General features: G+C 44.6%; 3 protein-coding genes across 3 annotated transcripts in view; 1 reads left to right on the top strand and 2 right to left on the bottom strand.

Annotated features, from left to right (window-relative positions):
* Window positions 1-12,290, top strand: part of LOC103460131 (multiple epidermal growth factor-like domains protein 11) — a gene marked incomplete at its 5' end in the record, with an annotated part of 84,203 nt that extends 71,913 nt beyond the window's left edge. The window contains 10 exons of the mRNA XM_017303095.1: window positions 1,489-1,617; window positions 2,463-2,591; window positions 3,151-3,279; window positions 3,352-3,480; window positions 3,902-4,141; window positions 5,031-5,185; window positions 5,425-5,494; window positions 6,000-6,053; window positions 8,617-8,832; window positions 9,541-12,290. Coding sequence (XP_017158584.1) covers window positions 1,489-1,617; window positions 2,463-2,591; window positions 3,151-3,279; window positions 3,352-3,480; window positions 3,902-4,141; window positions 5,031-5,185; window positions 5,425-5,494; window positions 6,000-6,053; window positions 8,617-8,832; window positions 9,541-9,707 — 1,418 coding nt within the window. The remainder of the gene's footprint in view (window positions 1-1,488; window positions 1,618-2,462; window positions 2,592-3,150; window positions 3,280-3,351; window positions 3,481-3,901; window positions 4,142-5,030; window positions 5,186-5,424; window positions 5,495-5,999; window positions 6,054-8,616; window positions 8,833-9,540) is intronic.
* rab11a (RAB11a, member RAS oncogene family) lies at window positions 12,091-18,244 on the bottom strand. The gene is made up of 5 exons (XM_008402109.2): window positions 18,058-18,244; window positions 16,227-16,422; window positions 14,887-15,080; window positions 14,714-14,794; window positions 12,091-13,565 (listed from the first exon to the last, which is right to left on the bottom strand). Exons 1-5 carry the CDS (start codon window positions 18,095-18,097, stop codon window positions 13,429-13,431), a joined length of 648 nt encoding a protein of 215 aa, XP_008400331.1. The 5' UTR covers window positions 18,098-18,244; the 3' UTR covers window positions 12,091-13,428.
* A 1,527-nt stretch (window positions 18,245-19,771) lies between these two features.
* The window catches only part of sh2d7 (SH2 domain containing 7), a 9,197-nt gene continuing 8,515 nt past the window's right edge, over window positions 19,772-20,453 (bottom strand). Inside the window, exon 6 of the mRNA XM_008402131.2 lies at window positions 19,772-19,989. Within this exon, the coding sequence (XP_008400353.1) occupies window positions 19,945-19,989 (45 nt within the window). The 3' untranslated portion in view covers window positions 19,772-19,944. The remainder of the gene's footprint in view (window positions 19,990-20,453) is intronic.

The following is a 20,453-nucleotide window of genomic DNA, read 5'->3' as shown; positions in this document are numbered from 1 at the left end:
CATCACCTTCATCACCTCCGTCACCTTCACCTCCATCACCTCCATCACCTTCATCACCTCCGTCACCTTCACCTCCATCACCTCCATCACCTCCATCACCTTCATCACCTCCATCATCTTCATCATCTTCATCATCTTCACGCTCTGACTCTGAGGTGAAGCTGCTTCTTGTCACTGAACCAGGAACGGGTTGATTCCCACAGACAAACTTTCCAGCTCAGATCTGCAGGTTTGCTTTGCGTCTCAAAGCTGTTTGGTGATAAAGAAGTAAAACGATAAATCCAGATCCCTGAATGGTTTGGGGATCCCTCAGGGCTCAGCACCGGGTTCACTTTATGTCCTTCTCTGTCTTTATTCCTCTGGCCGACACTGAGAATCTGAAGGTAAATGAGGGCCACATTTTTTATATTCACGTTCTTTTTACCAGCAGAAAGTCTGATTTGTGTGGAGTTGGGCTGTGAATCATGTCTGACACCCTCAGGTTTGGTTTAAAAGACAAAAACTGCAAACCATGTTTTAAAAAAGTTTTTTTTTTTGACTGGATTTCTGTGTTTATTCTCAGCAATAAGAACAAGAGTCCACTTTTATAGTCAATGAAGCAAAAAATACTTTTATTATTATGTTGCTTTCTCTTTGCTAATATTAGTTTTAGTTTGGCAGGCAGGAGCCACAAAAAAACACTTCCTGGACCACAGATGGCCCCCGGGCCGCGCTTTGGGCACCCCAGCTTTACAGATTCTGTTTAAAAATGTGGAGAAAATTCATATGAAATGAAATGAATCCTGTTTTGGTAGAAATGATTCAGTTTAATGATCATGATTAGAGTTTAAAGTGTGAAACTGGGATGATTGAGAACATAAAGCTCAATGATTTATGATGTAAAACTTTTAATTTGAAATTATTAAGAAAGAGCTAATAAAGATTCCCACCTGGATCTTCAATTTTTCATGATAAAATCATAAGAAATGCAGAATAAACCATTGAAAATATAATAATAATAATGATAATAACTGGAGACCTTCTGGAACACAAAGTCAACCAATTAAAAATGTGACAACACATAAAAGTTACTTTTACAGAATAATTGGTGAATTCGTTCAGTTAAAGCTTAAAAACGGCTCCATTTAATTCGCATTAAAACTTTTTAACTTTATAATGTTTTTAAATCCAACATCTGAAACTCCTCCTTCAGTTTAATGTAATAATAATAAACACAGGCCCTAAAAGGCTGAATGTTGATTTTCTGTCTGGATTTACTTAACAAAATCAGAACCTGATAGAAATCAGATGAGTTAATGAATGGAAACGCACCTGAAGGCAGTTTAGAGGGACCAGTCAAAGCCCTGTTGCTGCAAGGCGTCGTGCTAACTGCTGCAGCGTTCAGCCTGACCCCTGAAATTCTGCTAAAGTATTTTATTTTAAAGTGTCTCCTCATTCAGAGCATCCTTGTGGTGTTTAGCTCAGAGGTTTTGCTCTGCGTGTCTCCAGTGTGTCCCAGCGGGAAGTTCGGCAAGGCCTGCGCCGAGGCCTGCGCCTGCACCAACAACGGCACCTGCAACCCGCTGGACGGCTCCTGCCAGTGCTACCCCGGCTGGATCGGAGACGACTGCTCCAAACGTAAGACAGACACCACTCAGGGTCCCTTTGGCGTAGTCAAAGTCCCAGAGACAAACACAGACTAACAGATGTTACACCCAGGTTCTTGTTCTCTGACATCGTTTTAGCAGCTCTTGAGTTTCGCAGGTCAGAGTTGGACACCAGCCAAACGTTGACTGATGAACTTCAGTTAGCGTTTGGTGTTTTCCCTCCTGATAGGCGGGAAAACATTCGGTTTGATTTTAGACCAAAGTGGCAACATTTCTTCCATTTTTAGCTGCTGCGGTTTTCTTTCCCAACCTGTTCCCCTCCTGGCCTGTGGGGGCGCTGCACCAAGAACCACTGAAGGAAACGACACAAAAACCTCTGAAGACCCTGAGAGCAACTTCCTGTTTCACCAGATGGAAACAAGATGGAGGATTTTAGCGGTTGGAGGATTTCTCTTTAGGCTAAAGACCAGGAGCCATTTCTGCTGCTAGCGCTAGGCTAACAGGTTAGCTTTGGTTGGATTTACCCAGAATGCAATGTGCTGCAGTTGGAGGATTTCTCTTTAGGCTAAAGACCAGGAGCCATTTCTGCTGCTAGCGCTAGGCTAGCATGTTAGCTTTGGTTGTATTTACCCAGAATGCCCTGCGCTGTAGTCCACTTCCTGCTTTTGGAGCGGTCTCTGGTCCGCTTGGCGTTCAGATTCAAACAGAACCAGAGTTCACTTCAAACGGACCCAGACCGAGGTCAGGAGGACCAGAGGTCAGAGGTCGATTAGCATTCACACCTCACCAACCAAACCAGTTTCTGGAGTCGTGTGAAAGCAGATTAAACACGGCTGGTGTGAACGCCGCTGCCTCACGCTCTGGTTTCTCTGGCAGCGTGTCCTGCAGGGTCCTGGGGTCCAGACTGCCTCCACCTGTGCAACTGTCACAACGGAGCCGAGTGCAGCGCCGCGGACGGAGAGTGTTCCTGCAGCCCCGGGTGGACTGGACTCTACTGCACGCAGCGTACGCCCCACACACACACCCACCCACACACACACACACACACACACACACACACACACACACACACACACACACACACACACACACACACACNCACACACACACACACACACACACACACACACACACACACACACACACACACACACACACACACACACACACACACACACACACAGATTGAGCCCAACATGCTGCACAGCTGCTCTGCTCCAGCTAGCTGGAACAACATCACCATCTAGTGGCAGATTGTTAAACTGCAGCAATGATCACAGGAACATAGAAAAGTTACTGATGTTCTAATTTAAGGTGTTTAAAAATAAATGATTCAAACTTTTAAAACCTCCCTTTGGAAGGAGATTCCTGCTTCTAAAAGTATTCATACGCCTTAAACGTTTCACCCATGTTATACTGGTCAAAACAATCATTTTTATTATATTTAATTGACACAAAACCTCATAACTCTGAAGCGGAAGGACAATAAAATGTGGCTTTCAGCATTTATTGGGAATCTGAAAAGTGTGGCATGCTTTTGTTTTAAGCGCCATCTCCCCCGCAGGCTGCCCGTCGGGTTTCTACGGCGCTCAGTGTTCGGAGGTTTGCCGCTGCCAGAACGGCGCCGACTGCGACCACATCGGCGGCCATTGCTCCTGCAGGACGGGCTTCATCGGGCCCAGCTGTGAGCTCAGTGAGTCTCCGCCGCCCGGCGTCTTCCTCAGCGTTTCTGGACGCGTGTGAGACGTGGGCTCCTGTCTTCCAGAGTGTCCGTCAGGGACGTTTGGCTACGGCTGCCAGCAGCTCTGCGAGTGCATGAACAACGCCACGTGCGACTACGTGACGGGAACCTGCTACTGCAGCATCGGCTTTAAGGGCATCCGCTGCGACCAGGGTGAGGCTGCCGCTCCGCTTTTCTCCATTTTAAAAACAAAAGAGCAGCAGCTCAGCCCAAACGAGAAACCACAGAAAAATACACATTCTCATCATTTTATAGTTAATAAATACTGGAGACAAGATGGTGGACACGTGTTCTCCATGTTGTTGTTTACATCCAGCACTTTGTTGACAACTTGACAGCTAAAAACAATAAGATTTGTAGTTTGATCCACTTCCTCTAAAACCCTCCATCCCATAATGTCAGGAGAAGAACCTCATGCTTTATGTGTGAAGCACGGCGGTGGAGGAATGATGACAGGAATGACAGGAGAAGTTCTGACCAAAAGTAAATGAGGCAGCAGAAACAGCAGGTCAAACAGGAAATGTTCCTTCAGAATAAAAGCATGAAACCGTGACAGCTTCCTGTGTGTCCTCAGCCGCCCTGATGATGGAGGAGCTGAACCCGTACACCAAGATCAGCCCGGCTCTGGCGTCGGAGCGGCAGTCGGCCGGCGCCGTGCTGGGCATCGTCTTCCTGCTGCTGCTCATCATGGCCATGCTGGTTCTGGTGGTCTGGTTCCGGTACCGGTACCGGCAGCGGGAGAAAGGCCAGCAGGCGCCCAGCGTCAGCTACACCCCCGCCCTGCACATCGGCTCCACCGACTACTCGCTGTCAGGTACGACGGATCAGAACCGACTGGGGCTGACGCACGGCCAGAACCAAACAGAACCAAATGACGCGACTTCCTGGTCATTTCTCTGGTGTTTAAAGTTATTTTAAGGTTGTTTTAAGGTTCATGTGTGGTTATTGGTGATCAAACTTCCTGATCCGCATCTCATTTCTGGTTTTCCTTCCTGGAATCCGTCCAGAACCAGAAGGTTCTAATAGGTCCATTTTACTCCAGTACCACATGCTTTAACATGGACGTTTCATTCAAAATTAAATAAATACTACTGTTAATAAATAATAAACATTTAATAAAATAAATAAATGTCCACATGAAATAAAATAATACATTTAAAATATTTATTTTAATGGGTAATTTACTTTACTACAGTTTATTTATTTTGGGATTTAATGATTTATTCAAGATATATTTATTTCATAATTCATTTATTTGGGGCGGAGTCTTCTCTGGGGGGCGGAGTCTTCTCTGGAGGCGGAGTCTTCTTTCAGGGGGCGGGGTCTTCTCTGGGGGCGGAGTCTTTCTGGGGGGGCGGAGTCTGCTCTGGAGGCGGAGTCTTCTTTGAGGGGGCGGAGTCTGGTCAGAGTCAATTAAATACCACTTCAGCTCCCCAATTTAATATTTTTTTATATTTCATTTCATGGAGACATTTTTTATTTAATGGAATATTTATTAATCATTTATTAATAACAGTATTTATTTAAACTCCATTCTTGTATCATTTTGTGTGATATATGAAAAATGCTTCTAGTTCATAAACAGTGGATAGTTTTCATGGGATTGCTTGGAGGTGAATCGCAGAGTGAGGTTGGATCAGGAGTCTGAGTCAGGCTGACGTGCAGCAGCTGCAGATGTTGGTGTTAATGTGCGGCGGCAGCAGGGCTGCAGTGTGCAGGCCTGCTCTCCTCTGCAGACTCGTCTCCCAGCAGCAGCTCCGCCGCCGCCGGCTGCTTCTCCAACCCCAGTTACCACACGCTGGGGCCGTGCGGCTACGCCGCGCACTACGCCAAGCCGGACAAGAAGAGCGCCGCCCAGGTGGGTGGAGGACAAAACGCTCAACACACAGATCAGAACGACTCCATAAGGACTTTATGGAGCTAAATTAGGGCCACAAAGTTTGTTCAAAACAAAGATAAATTGAAAATGAAAAAAGTACTTTTGAAATATTTTTTCTGTTTCACATTTTTCTTTCAGTTTCAAATATTTCTTTTGAGTTGAATCTTTTTCTCGGTCAGCCGCTGCGCTTGCTAACGTGTCGTCGGTTTCCTTCCCAGATGAAGCCGAAGAAGAGATTCAGGAACAGCGCTCCGGAGTGGGGCGCCTACTGCAACCTCACTGATCTGGGTCAGTTGGTTCTGCAGCCTGTAGATCCGGACACGAACACAACCTGGAGTCCAGGAACGTCAGGAAGGCCAAACGATCCAGCAGCATAAACGTCTCACCTCTTTGATATTTGACAGTTGAAGGATTTTAGCTTCTTTCATTGAGTAAAAATATGAAGAAATCTGGACCAGAATGAAGTCCCATCATTTACTTTCTTCCTTTTGGAAAAACGATACCTTTAGGAACAGTTTTCCAGAGACGCTAATTATGAATTAGTTCTGCTAACAGGAAGTTCTAAACCATCACTGTAATTAGAGGAAGCTAATGCTAATGCTAATGCTGAAGCGCTAAATTCAACCATGTTGAAACTCCACATGTCACCAGGAGACCTTGGAGAGGCTCTTAGAATGGATGCTTGTATAAACATATGCTGACGGCCTCCCCGTCTCTGGAGCGCCGCCCTGCTGGACGTCTTGGTCAAACCCCAGGACATTTATCTCTGGTTTTCTGCCGCGTCTCTCCTCAGGAGTTTACTGCATCGACCGGCGCCTCAGTTACCACCTGGAGCCGCCCTGCAGAGGTACGGCGTGGCGGGCACCGACCTCCTGACCTCTGACCTCTGACCTGCGGCTCCTTGTGTTTAATAATGTCCTGCATGTCCTGGTGACCTGCTGCACCTGAATGCTGCTGATTCACACCTGGTTTCCTGAACTTACTGTCTCCACAGGACAAATATTCCCTCTGTGTTTTATCTGCTCTTCTTCATTCCTGCTGGGAAAAACTTTTCCAGCATCGCCGTGTTTCCTATGTGTTTCCTCCATCTTTCCTCCATGTTTCCTCCGTGTTTACTATGTGTTTTCTCCATGTCCTGATTACAGGTTACCATGGTAACCAACAAGCATAGCTCCAAAAATGTGAAATTCTGAAAAAAAAATGTTTTAAATTWAAAAAAAAAAAGTTGTCCTTAATTTCAGAAAGTTGAACAAGTTTTGATTAATTTGGCCCAACAGAAAATGAAAACACAAAATTAAATGTAAATGTTGAGAAAATAATTAGTGAATTCTTGGAAAGTTGAGTGGAAGGACGAACGTAAATATCAGGATGTTTTAAACAGAAAAGTTTGTCTTTTTGCTCTCAGTGCTGGACTTGAGGTCTCCATAGATTCTGGTTCGGCCCGTTTGCTGACCTGTCAGGCACAGAACCACCTGGGTCACTGGACCTGGTTCTGGTACCGTTAGCAGTGGGTTGGTACCAAGTCCTGACAAAAAATTAAATCAGCATCTCTGTAAAACTCTCCAGCAGAAGGAAGCATGGAGAACTCTGAATGTTCTTCTGGACCAGAACCAGAACCACCACCTGGACCTCCAGCTGAGGTTCTGGTCCTCTCCAAGCTGTTGTTATCCCCGTTGCTGCTGCATGTTTTCCTTCCACTCAACTTTTTATGGATTCTTTTTCACAATACTCTAAATGTTGGGGTTTTATTTCCTGAAATTATGAGAAATAAAAACTGAATCCGTGTCTTTATGTGGCCTTTCGTTACCGTGACGACGAGGATCCATGTTTGTTTGTAGCGTCGATCTTGGATCCGCCGTGCAGCTCAGTGTGAACCGGCGACGTTCAGAGCTTCTTTCTTTAGACACGTCGTGTGTCAACATGCTGACTGTCTGCGCTGATGACGTTTGGGTCCCGGTTCGCCTCGTGACCAGCACAGCAGCTGGGTTGGTTTTATTTTAGCAGGTTTTCTGCGGCGACACGATTCGTATCGAATGGTTCTGGTCGGAGTCGGGTGGATCAGAGCAACTCGATCAACCAAACCGGTTTCTGCTGCGTTTATTAAAACTCGACACACCAAATGAAAGATCTGCTAAACCTGTTTGTCCCTCTGCATCCGGCAGCAGGTCCAGATCGTCCTGCAGGGCCGGTCCAACGTTGAACGAGGCCTTGATTCAGGGGCCCCATCAGCACCACTGGCAGCGTTTCACTGGTTTAACTGACCAGGGGTCAAATCTAATCTAAACCAAGCTGCATTAATGAACAGCTAAAACTCAGAAGATTAAACTCGGAGCAGCAGATTGTTGCTATGGTAACAAAACAATCTGGCTGTAAAGATTGTTCTTTGAACTTTTACAACGTAAACTTTCCAGCTCCTTAAAATCTTCACGTTTAAACAATTTGAAATCTTTTCATTTATCTGCTGAAACCATTAAATCAAGTTCAGCTGCACTGATATTCTCTAAGCTCGTTTATGCCTGGGGCCGGCTCTGCATGTGACCAGCATCACTTCGTGTTTTTAGATCCACCAACTGCTGACTTGATTTGGATTTAACAGAATTTAGATTTATTTTAACCCCTTGTGTGTGGGGTCGTTTGGAAACACAAAGGGTTAAATGTACTTTTCTGATTTGTTGTTTTTAAGATTCTGTAATTCTGGTTTAAGTGTCGGTGATGTCATCCAGTCAATAATTACCCAGTAATATTTTATTTTATATGAACTTTTAGCCCAAACCTCGGCGCCGGGCTGAACCGGTTCTCCTGCTGAACCGGTTCTCCTGCTGAGCCGGTTCTCCTGCTGAGCCGGTTCTCCTGCTGAACCAGTTCTCCTGCTGAGCCGGTTCTCCTGCTGAGCCGGTTCTCCTGCTGAGCCGGTTCTCCTGCTGAGCCGGTTCTCCTGCTGAACCGGTTCTCCTGCTGNNCCGGTTCTCCTGCTGAGCCGGTTCTCCTGCTGAACCGGTTCTCCTGCTGAGCCGGTTCTCCTGCTGAACCGTTCTCCTGCTGAGCCTGTTCTCCTGCTGAACCGGTTCTCCTGCTGAGCCGGTTCTCCTGCTGAGCCTGTTCTCCTGCTGAGCCGGTTCTCCTGCTGAACCGGTTCTCCTGCTGAGCCGGTTCTCCTGCTGAACCGGTTCTCCTGCTGAGCCTGTTCTCCTGCTGAGCCGGTTCTCCTGCTGAGCCTGTTCTCCTGCTGAGCCTGTTCTCCTGCTGATTCTCTCTGAACTTCAAACTTTTGCACCATATAAAATTATCTTTTTTGTGGCTTCCAGGAGTTTTGTTTCTTTAATTTGCATTTTAAAGGTCTAAATGTTGAACGGCGAAGCCCCGCCCCCCCTTCCTGACGCCGTGTTTCTTCCTTCCTGTGTATTTTCCAGACTACATGAAGGGCTCTCTGTCCAGCACCTGCTCCCTGAACAGCGAGAATCCGTACGCCACCATCAACGACCAGCCGGCGCTCTGCAAGCACGCCGAGAGCAGCTACGTGGAGATGAAGTCGCCGGTGCATCACGAGCACGCCACGCGCTGCTGCTCCGCCGCCATCATCAGCGGCGGCGGCGGCGTTCCGCCCGTCAGGAACGTCTACGACATCGGTACGGAGACGGCAGCTCCGTCAGAATCCGGCTTCACTTTCGCATTAAATGCATCAAACAGAGTTTAGGAAATATTCAAAACCTGGAAAAATAATATTGATCATGTAAAATATGATTTTGATTAAATGAGCTTCAAAGTTAAACAATTTCATCAAATTTTCTGTTGTGGCAGAAATTATCTTCAATTATCTTCTGTAAATATAAATAAAGCAACAATCAGACGGACGGATTGTTTCCGTCTGTCTGATTGAAGGAGTGATGCTGCGGGCCGGCTCGCCCTCCCGCTGCCTGAATGAGGGAATCACCATAGCAACCAGTGGCTCAGTTGTAGAAATGTAGCAATAAGCAATAAATTGATCACATAATAAATTGAAAACAATGTTTCTGTATTTCTACCAAAAATTGGAGGATAAAAGTTTTTTTTTTATTTTGGTCTCAACTAAAAAAAATTTTAAGGGAATTTTTGTTCACATTGATTTCATAATTAATTATATTTATTGTTTCTGTTGTTTTGGTTATTTTGGATTTTTAAAATGTCTTCCAGTGTTTAATGTTCATCAGAATTAAAAGTTGATATTTCAGAATGTGTTATTATTATGACTTTAATAAATTACAATATTATCATTTATCTCCATTTATGGCCCAGCAGCATTTGTCACGGTGCCAGGTCAAAGGTCAATCAGTTCTTCTTTCTCCTCCGTCCATCAGAGCCGACCGCCGGCGCCGCGCTGCTCCCCGGTTACCCTCAGAACCCGTACGACCTGCCCAGGAACAGCCACATTCCGAGCCACTACGACCTGCTGCCGGTGCGGCCCAGCCCGACCCGCAGCATCACCCCGCCGCCGCCCGGCAGCCCCACCAGCTCGCTGCTCTGAGCCCAGCGCCCTCACTGGGACGCTCCCAGTTCCACCAGTTGATTTCTTCGTGGCTGTGTTTGAACTTGATGAACTGAACTTCCCGCAGAGGGAAGACGTGACGGATCCGCTGTTCAAAGGAACTGAAGAACTGAAAGTTCCTGAACCGTCGGCGCCGTTTCTCCAGACAGGAAACCTCTTTGGGAACATTTCTGCTATTTTTACACAGTTTCTTATTTCCTGCTCACATCTAGCAGGAATCAAAGTTTCTCTTTTCTATGTTCTAGATATATCTGTTCTAGATATGGACTTCTGGATATTGTTGTGCTTTTCTCTTATTGTGTTGAGCTTCGTTCTCCTGCATGCCAAAGAAAGATAGAAAATATTGAGAAAAGCCCGATAGTTTTTCTGCTGATGTTTTGGTTGATAATCGCCATGTGACTCAAACACCTCCGACCTGCAGGAGGCGCTGCTGGTCGACCTCCGACCTGCAGGAGGCGCTGCAGACAAAACCTCTCCAGTTTCTCTCCTTCAAAAGTGGAAAAATCGTAGCAAAGAGTCGTTTCCAGAAAACGCTTCACTCTCTTTTCAGACGGATGAAACCGGTGCAGCTCTAGCGCCACCATCAGGTTACAGCCGGATCTCATCTACAGTTCACGGCTTTAGAGCAGAATGTGCTGAAAGGTCAAGGTTCAAACCGGAAACAGGGAAAGTTCCTTCAGGCCAGGAGGGAAAATCAGGGAACAGAAACAAAGATGAACAGAAATAATTTGGATGATTCAGCCTGACAGCAAAACATGGGATTATTTTAAAAAATTTCACAAAATGATTAATTTCAAAACGGTTCCAAATTATTTTGTTTAAACTTAAAGACGTAGCTTCCAAACTAAAATATTTAGCTCACTACCTAAATATGTAATTATAAGCTACAGATTTAGCTTCCTAAATAAATATTTAGTTTGGAGCAACACTTTTAGCTTGTTTATCTATTATTTAGTTTATTCAGCCACAACTAAATATTTAAATTGAAGCTAAATATTTAGCAGCTTTGACACTTAAATTAATGTATAACATTATGAAAATCTGACTTAGAAAAATGAGCGGCCATTTTTCTTTTATTACAGGCTAAATAACCCAAATTGTTGCAGTAAACTTTTGACTGGCCGGATCCGGTGGGATGGAGGAAGAGTTGATGTTAAGAGACGGGAAAATGAAATCCTGAATCCACCTGACATGAGTTTTTCCACTCGCTCCGTGACGCCCTGGACAAACGGAAAACCATCATTTCCTGTTTCACCTTCACGGCTGTGGAGGCAGCAGCTGTTAGCTGAAGGTTTTTTTGTTAAGATCTCCAGACTTACCTCTAAAAAAGTGAACATTTTCTTTTTGTATTTAACAGGGTGAACATTTCCTCATGCATAGAAAACATGCATACGGGTTTCCATACTTGTGTCTTTCCTGTTGATTTATTATGAATCTTATAAAACCTCCACTTCTGCAGGTCATGCAGTGAGGGAACCTTTGGTTTGTTAAAACGCTCTCAGACCGGATCTTTTTACTGCAAAACCACCGTGATCGATTTTTATCTGATCCGCTGATTGTAACATCTGTAAACAAAAGAGCAAAAAGATGGAACCCGAGGACTCGGCCTTGAGGCATCCCGAAACTAATCCGTTTATCTGTGGAAAGGTGCGGAAGTTCAGCCGCGGCAATAAGAACATGACAATCAGATGTAAAACTGCTAATTTTGTGTTTTGATTCCTTTTTTAAAAATACTTTCCTGTTCATCTCTGACAGAGAAATGTTTGAATAGATGTACCGACTGCTTTGTTTTCCCCACTTCCTTACCTGAATAAAGTCGGCCTGACTCAGGGGGGCGTGTCGTCATCATCGGTTATGTTCAACAACGCAACTTCCGCTTCTGAGCTTCTGCTACGACCTGTTAGCAAAAACATGCCGGACATGTTGACCGACGTGTTTCTCCTCCAAACCTGAAGTTACATCTCTGGTTAAAAAACAAACATGTCGCCCATCATGTCCGAAAGTCTGCAGCAGCTGTGTGGGTCTTAGAGAAGAAGAGTTTAGGTGGCGGGAGCTGAATCGTTGTGGATGGTAACCATGGTAACGGTTTGCGTTCCCAGCCAACTGCCTGACTTCACGTCACGGCGCAGTTACAACGCAATGACGTCACAGCTTCCGGCTGAAAACCATGAATTTGAAAAAAAAAAAAAAAAAAAATTAAATGTTGAAAGTACATTTTAAAAATATGCAAACGTCACGATGTCCGACGTGTTGCCGGTCTGCGTGTTAGCTTGCTAGCTACTAGCCGAGATCCAAAACTGTTCCGAGTCGCTGCGTGATGCAAAAACTAGAGAAAGAATAAATAACTGAGTTGATCAGCAGGTTTATGACTGGTGCGCTTTATTAAGATAAACTGATAACTTATATAGACACAATTGTACAATTCATTGGTCTGTACAAAACAAAACCATTCGAGTCGCGCCCACGCTTCGCCGTCACACCTGGTGGAAATGACGTCATTTCATTCTGGTGTTTTCACTGAAATTACAGTCAGTTACAGGATTCAATAGAGTAAAAAAAAAATAAAAAATTCAACACAGGTTTTAAAAAAACAACAACAGAACCAAAGTGAAACACGATCAGGACCAGAACTCAGAGAAAAGGAATCAGTTCGTCCAGAGCTGCCCTCTACCAAACACACACACACACACACACACTCCTGGGTTCAAACTGCAAGCACAACACACACTCAGGGTTTGAGCTGGACCGGACCGGACCGGACCGGACCGGACCGACCCCGTCGGCGCGTCACGCTGCCCACCAGAACCTTCTTCCAGCAGGAGGAATGAGAATGTCGGCTATGTAAGGCGAACGACAGAAAGCCATGCATCGTGTCGAATCAGAGGCAGCTCGGTGTAACGTAGGCGTCATGTGACCGGGCAGGGGCGTGGCCATGAGGCGGGGGCGTGGCCATGGGGCAGGGCCATGAGGCGAGGGCGTGGCCATGGGGCGGGGCCATGAGGCCGGGGCCCGGCTGCATGGATCCGCCCGCCTCATGTGGTTCTAGTTCTGGACGTGCAGAAAATCAAACTTCAGCTAGAAGAGCGTGTTGTTAGGAATCGGTGATCGCCCGGCTCCTCTCTCTCCTGCTGCCACGGATTCTGGGAAAACGCCACGCAGAGTTGGCTGCACAGGAATGTCATCCGGGAAAAAGATTAGCGTTTCAGTCCTTCATTTCTCCAGAAGCGCTCGGCTCTGCATAGTCGGAAAAACGTGACGGATTAATTCTAGTGATCCAGGTGGAGCCTGGCGATGCGGCGCGATGCGGCGGCGTTCCCGATCGGACCGCGCGGCGCCGCCTCCACAGTACATTGCACTAAAGAGGAGGAAGGGGGCGGGGCTTAAAAGCGGAGATACGATGTGCTTTACGGTGATTACATGAAGGAAGGAGACGAGAAAAGAATCACATTCATATTTTAAGACATTTCAGTGACATGTCAGCGCGTCTACAGTAATGAAATCTATCGTGATATGAAATGCGCCTGCCGTCCTGCAGGGGGAGGGGGGGGCCCACGTTATGTACTGGTGGGGTCGGGGGTCAGGAAGGGGTCAGGAAGAGTTCAGGTCGCAGGATTGAATCTGCGTCTCGATCAGGCAGTCTGTTTGGGACGGTGGGGGGGCGGGGGTCACGGAGGGGGGCAGCAGCGGGTCCACGGCCGGGCTAGATGTTCTGACAGCACTGCATCTTTGGCTTGTTCTCAGTGGGCTGCACCTGGATGTTGACCACGTTGTTGCTAGGCGACATGTCGCTCTCCTGGCGCTCCGACATTTGCTTCTGGGAGACGATCCGGTAGATCTCTGCGGGGGCGAGGAAACGGGTCACTAAACGACACTGTAACATTTACTTCTGCTCATCCTGACGACGACCAATAAACAGACCTTCGTCGTCATGGAGACGACTGCTGACCGAACAAGAGCTAAACACACAGAACCAGAGCTGAACTTTAGCTCAGTGGTCCAAACAATCAATCGACTTATGACTGTTGATTGTTTATGCGATTAAAATTTGTCTGATTAACTGACAACGTCAGCCTATGTTGTAGTTTGGCCTCCAGCCAGCAGAGGGCGCTGCTGGTAATCCTGAAGCAGAGCCAGTTGATACAGAAACAAACCTGGTGGAGCCATAACAGAACCGGAAAGAAAAATGGTCCAAACAAAGTCCGGTGTGGGGTGATAAATCCCCTTTATGCAGTTCTTTTTAGAAATATAAATATCACGTTAACTTAGCATCATTTCGCTAAGCTACGAAGGCGTAGCGACAGAAAAACAGAGAAAGCAGAAAAATTATGACGTCACAAATTAAAGTTTATTTTGAGGACAAACTTTTCAAAGTTTTAACATTAATTAAAAATCAACCAGATGGTACTGATGCATGAATATCTGTTAATTATTTCATCAATTTCATCTTTTTTCAGCAACCTAATACATTCCTGGTTCGCCATATTTAATACATATATTTAAGCTTATTAATGTGAAAAATTTATTCAGTCAGCATTTAATACAGCCGACAAAATAGTTAAAATTTAATTGGCTTATTTTTAAATAAAATTGTGAAAAAATTAACCATGTGGGTTTTAATAAAATCAATCAGATCAATCGCCTTCAGAGAAACTCGATCAATAACTGGTTGATGGATGGATCCCACACTTCCTGTCATAGTTAATGAGTCGTTGCGCCTCAGTCTCATCCTGAAGCTGTAAACCCAGATGGTCAGCTGACCCACATTCCTCTGGAAGTCAAACAGCCGTCAGAACGTCCAATCAGACGCTGCGATGTTCCAGCCAGCTGCACCAATCAGACGCTCAGAGATAAGCTAGCTGCTCCGCGTTAGCTGCAGCTAACAGCCTCATAAAGCTCTGATAAGGACAGCGGACACGCCCGTCCCGGACAGCGGGGGACGCGTTCTGCTGACAGGGACAAAGACGGCCCATAAAGTCAGAGCTCACCTGTCAGGATGGTCTGGAAGGCCGTCTCCACGTTGGTGGAGTCCAGCGCCGACGTCTCCAGAAAGGACAAACCGTTTTTCTCTGTGGAGGAAAGTGGAAGAGACGTCTGTGAGACGTGTGACCAGCGGGACGGGTCGTCCCCGTTTCCGTCCTGAGGCTGGATCTGGACTGACCGGCGAAGGCGCGGGCCTCGTCGGTGGGCACGGCGCGCAGGTGGCGCAGGTCGCTCTTGTTGCCCACCAGCATGATGACGATGTTGCTGTCGGCGTGATCCCGCAGCTCCTTCAGCCAGCGCTCCACGTTCTCGTAGGTCAGGTGCTTGGCGATGTCGTAGACCAGCAGCGCCCCCACCGCGCCGCGGTAATACCTGCAGCGTCACGGCGAAGAACACAAGCATCACCATCATCATCATCATCATCACACAGTCAGACTGTTACTGGAAAAATCTCTCAGCTGTGGAAACAAACATTAACATGTCGCATGTTTTTCATATTTCCCATCAGCCACTTGGCCCGAAGCTTTTGAGCCTTTTAAGCGATAATTGAAATAAAATGACTCATTATGTGTTGATCATCCTATTAATTCAACTTTAAAGTGATAATATGGAGCAAAACCAGAAACTGAGTTTCACGGCAGTCATCAACAGGAGATGAAGATGTGAGACAAAAGGACAGTTTTGGTTAGCGTTAGCATTAGCTTCTGCTAAAAGTTTTTATATGCTTAGTGGTTCAGCATTAGCTTACACTAATTTTTTATGCATGTAGTGATAGCTTCTGCTAATTTGCTAATGTGTTTAGCAGTTTAGCATCAGCTTCTGCTATTTTTTATGTGATTAGCGTTAGCTTCTACCATTTTTAAAGAGATTAGCAGTTTAGTGTTAGTTTCTGCTCATTTTTTTGTTTAGCGGTTAGCCAGAAGCTTCTGCAAATTTTTTGCACTTAGCGACTTATGTTAGCTGCTATCAGTTATTTTGTGTTTAGCCTTAGCTTCTGCAAAACTGTTTTTGTTCAAAATGTTTCTATTGATAAATTCAACAGAACTATAATACACTGTACAGCTTCTGCTAATTTCTTATGTTTAGCATTAGCTTTGGCTAATTTCTTATGTTTAGCATTAGCTTCTGCTAATTTCTTATGTTTAGCATTAGCAGAACTAAGATTCTTGTTCAGCAGTGAACTTAGTGGTTAGCTGTGATTAATAACTAGCTCTTTGCTCTTTGGTGGCCATCTTGAAAACAAAGAATGTCGATATGTAATTATAACTGCTATGAGTCCAACTATGTATGATGTCACAGTCACACCAAAAGTACTGATCTCAGATAAATACTGGAAAAATTTGTGCAAAAATAATTTTTTCTTTACGATCATCTGAGTCAAGTTGAGTTCTTGGATCTGCATGTGACAGATTTACTGAACTATTCGCCATCAGAGCTGTGCTGCATGAACAGGAAGTTGTTATTAATAAAAGCGTAAAGCCTTTCTGAGCAGCTCCCAGCATGCCTCGCTGGACTCACGCTGACGTGATGGCCCGGTAGCGCTCCTGGCCCGCCGTGTCCCAGATCTGGGCCTTCACCGTCTTGCCGTCCACCTGGATGCTGCGCGTGGCGAACTCCACGCCGATGGTGCTCTTACTCTCCAGGTTGAACTCRTTCCGGGTGAAGCGGGACAGCAGGTTGCTCTTCCCGACGCCCGAGTCTCCGATGAGGACCACTGCSGCGCAGAGAGCAGAGTTACAGGCCGGCCCGCTTCCTGGTTCTGGTTCCGCTAAACTAGTATTATGGGATGGCCTGTTTTCCCCAAGGAGCACTTGAGAACTGCTGCGCGAACATTTATTTCCCCTGGAAATAACTTAAATTATCCAAACGGTTGAAACTATAGAAGCCCATTTCTATCATTAAGAAAACCTTCAACAGGAAGAGTCAATTACAACAATAAAACTCATAAGAGCTTCAGTTTTAGTAATTATGGCCTTAAAAATCACAATTCTGACGTTTATTCTTGTATTAATGACCCRGATCATTATTTCGTCCCAGTGGACAGACTGGTCTGCAGAGGACGGAGGCCCAGGAGGGACAAACATCCCTCTGGTGTCTCTGAATTTCCAACATTGTGAAATTAAAAACCAACAAACATCCAAACTTTCCTCTGTGATTTTATGGCTGAACGMTGATTCTGAGATTATGATCCACTTGTTGTTAGGATTTAATGTTTTCAGTTTATTTTACTGMATTCACGATTAACAATGTTTACATTTCTTAYAGGAATTTGATTCTATGAAGCCTTTGCATCTTTTACAACAAACTGACTGGAGATTTAGTTTTATTTCACTTTTTTWAATTATTATGCTRCAATAAAACCAGCTGAAAACGTGGCTGCGCAAAAAAACTAAACCTTCACAACTTTCAGCTTTGAGCCTGTTYCACAGCCTCAAACTTCCAGCTGGATTTTATGTGACAAACCAACAGAAAGTAGAGCAAACYTGAAACGATTATCTGAAAAGTGTGGTGTGCATTTATATTCAGCKCTGCAGAACCTCATCTGTAGTTTCTCTCCTCCCGCGCTGAGTGAATGCACATGAAAACATCTCCAGCTCACTCAGCCTGCATTCTTTCCAATGCTTCTTAGTTTGATTTAGGTCTGTACTTTGACTAGGCCACCCCATATGGCTGAAAGTTCAGAGTGTTTGTACTGCTGGGAGGTGAATCTCCATCCCGATCTCAGGTTTCTGCTGCCTCTATTTTCATTGAGGGACAAGATTCACATGCACGCCACACTTTTCAGATTTCTACTTGTCAAGAGAAAAACAAATCCCATAAAATCGGATTGTAGCAAAACGGGTTGAGCTGAAAGGGTGTGAATACTTTTGCTCTGTCCTGYAAGTAAATAAACACATGAATGTTAATGTCAGCAGCAGTTAATAGTGTTTTTTAATCAATCTCTGCTGGACCTTCCCAGAACCTTTCCCACCCGAACAGAACCGACCCGTTCCGGGCTCAGGTTCTCCTGCCAGCTCCGGTTCTGGTCCCGGGCCCAGTTAAAGGTTCCGCCGGATGCCCGGTCCGGACCYCGGCAGGATGATAACGGTTCAAGGTGTGTCCCACAGCCAGCCGGCTAGCCCGAGCTAACTGCTAACACGAACCCAGAACCGCCGGGTCAGAAAAGAACTGCTTTGCTGTGTCAGAATCWAACCGGAGCCGTTCGGGCTAACACCCACTGACCACCCGTTCTGACCCGGTCCAGAGAGCCCGCTGGGGGTCCGAGAGTCAAACGGAACACAAAAGAAAAGGCTGGTTCCGTTAGCTGCCAGTTAGCCTGGSAGATAACAGCGACGGGAACACGACCTACCTTTGAACAGATAGTCGTACTCATCGTCTCTGGTGCCCATCGTGTCAAAAAGAACAGGTTAGTCCGATATTTGATTTATTAAAAAGTGAAAATCGGGAATCTTTCTGACTTTCCAACGGGAATCTGTTTGGAATCTGGACGTCCCTCCTGTCTTCTTCTTCGCTAGAATCCAGGCGGGTGAACACTCCGCCCCCCCTGGTGGCCAGAAGAGGAAACTGCATGTGCGCTGCAACTTTACTTTAGGAGAATACCAGGTCAGCTGCTTTACTTTGTGACAAAACAACACCTTTTTACAAAATAATGAAAGTTAAATACAAATATTTAACAGTCATTAACAGGCGTAGTTTTTAAATAMATTTATTGTCAAGTTGAGGGAAACAACAGAACGTAACAGAAATTCTTGGAATTTGATTCTCTGATAGTTAAATTCCTACACAGGAAAACTTAACAAGCAGTCATCAAATAGAAATAAATTTATAAACAAAGACAGAACATTTGAAAAATACAAAATAAATCAAAGATTGAACCAGCAACCTTCCCACTGAAGGATGACATTTAATCCATTAATGTATGTAATCTGCTTCACTAAATCTGGTTTTATGACAAAAAAACATTCAGGTTAACTCTAAATTACTGATTCCCATTTTTCCCAACATTTACAAATAAATCCARTCTYTTCTAATAGTTGTGCTTTATGATTTATCAGAATCATTTCATGACTRTAACCCTAACTGAGCATTACATTCAGTTTAATGTTAATACAGATCATCAACTAAAACCTTTATTTTTTCCTCTGTGACTTAGAATGGAAACATTTTCTCATAAAACAGTGCAACGCAATGAGGCAAGAAGCAGACAGGTGAAACTCAGTGGTTTACAATTAATTTACAATAAGAAAAGCCAAACAGTCATAAACTGACTGAATCATAAACTATCAACAGGAGGAAAACAGATGAGAAAAGGAAGATCTGACCTGGAATCCAGGTCACCGTCTGTGTTTCTATTACTAAACTTTTCACAAAACTTTGTCAATAATCCATTTATTTAAAAAAAAAACACACAATTGCAATAGCAGAGTTTCCATTGATTAAAAACACAAGTAAAATCAGACGTGATTAAGTTTAAGRCATTAAATCATCCTTCAACTACTTCCTGTCTTCTTCTTCTTTTTCTTCTTCTTCTTCTTCTTCTTCGTGGTTTGCGTCAGCGGCAACATCCGGTTGTTGATCATGTGACCCGTGTGACGCAAAAAAGTTCTTCTGCTGCAACCAAATAAACCACTTCATCCTGGCGCCAAAAGTTTTTATCAAAAATTATTTTTTTTTCTAAATTGTATGGAAGCCCATTTCCGCCATGAAAAAAAAGAAGCTAAACAGGAAGTCATAATTATGAGATTTAAAGTCATAATTTCGACTTTCAAAGTCATAATTATGACTTTCAAAGTCATAATTTCGACTTTCAAAGTCATAATTATGAGATTTAAAGTCATAATTTCGACTTTCAAAGTCATAATTATGAGATTTAAAGTCATAATTTCGACTTTCAAAGTCATAATTATGACTTTCAAAGACTTTGAAAGTCGAAATTATGATTTTAAATCTCATAATTATGACTTTGAAAGTCGAAATTATGACTTTAAATCTCATAATTATGACTTCCTGTTTAGCTTTTTTTTTTTTTTCATGGCGGAAATGGGCTTCCATAAAATTGCCATGTTTCCATAAAGCAAATTTATCTTGAAAATGTCAAATTGTGCAATTATACGATCAATGTAAAAGCAGCTACTGCAGCTGAACTGAGGAAATGGCTGTTATATTAACCAGGAAACCCGAAAACTTGAGTCTTGACAGCAGAGAAGATCCAGAACGAACCTCAGGGACGTGTCATTCATTTCTTCTTGTTATCAGGGAAAAATTTCTTCCAGTTAATGTTCTGCAACACAAAGTTAAGAAGCATTTTCAGATTTTAGCAGCAACATATTTACGCCTCATTTCCACTGCGCGGTGCGGTTCGGGGTTTTATGGGCCCACAGATCCAGGAGAGCGTTCCCAGTTTACGACGCCACAGAGAAAAAAGAGCAAATTTACACCAAATATCTCAGAAATTTTCAAGGAAAAACAAAGAAATTTCTGAGCCTCAAAGATCGAAAATTCTGAACGTGTGAAACTCTGAAATTTCCAAGATTTTTTCTTGAAAATTTCAGAGATTTTTTGGGGGAAATGAGCCAATGTCTTCTCTCCCTTCACCGGCTGTAATACTCCGTTGCACCAGTAGGGCGGCGTTACACCAAACAGGTAAAATGGCGTCAATTTAGTGCGACGGGAAACACGAAGCAAGCAGCGACGTTGTTCTGTCCCCAGTCAGTGAACCGTGGATCCTAACCGTGCGGTACCACC

This window comes from Poecilia reticulata, unplaced genomic scaffold (assembly GCF_000633615.1).
Source record: "Poecilia reticulata strain Guanapo unplaced genomic scaffold, Guppy_female_1.0+MT scaffold_181, whole genome shotgun sequence".
In the NCBI taxonomy this organism is placed as follows: Eukaryota; Metazoa; Chordata; class Actinopteri; order Cyprinodontiformes; family Poeciliidae; genus Poecilia; species Poecilia reticulata.
This window is presented reverse-complemented; position numbering and strand designations above follow the sequence as displayed.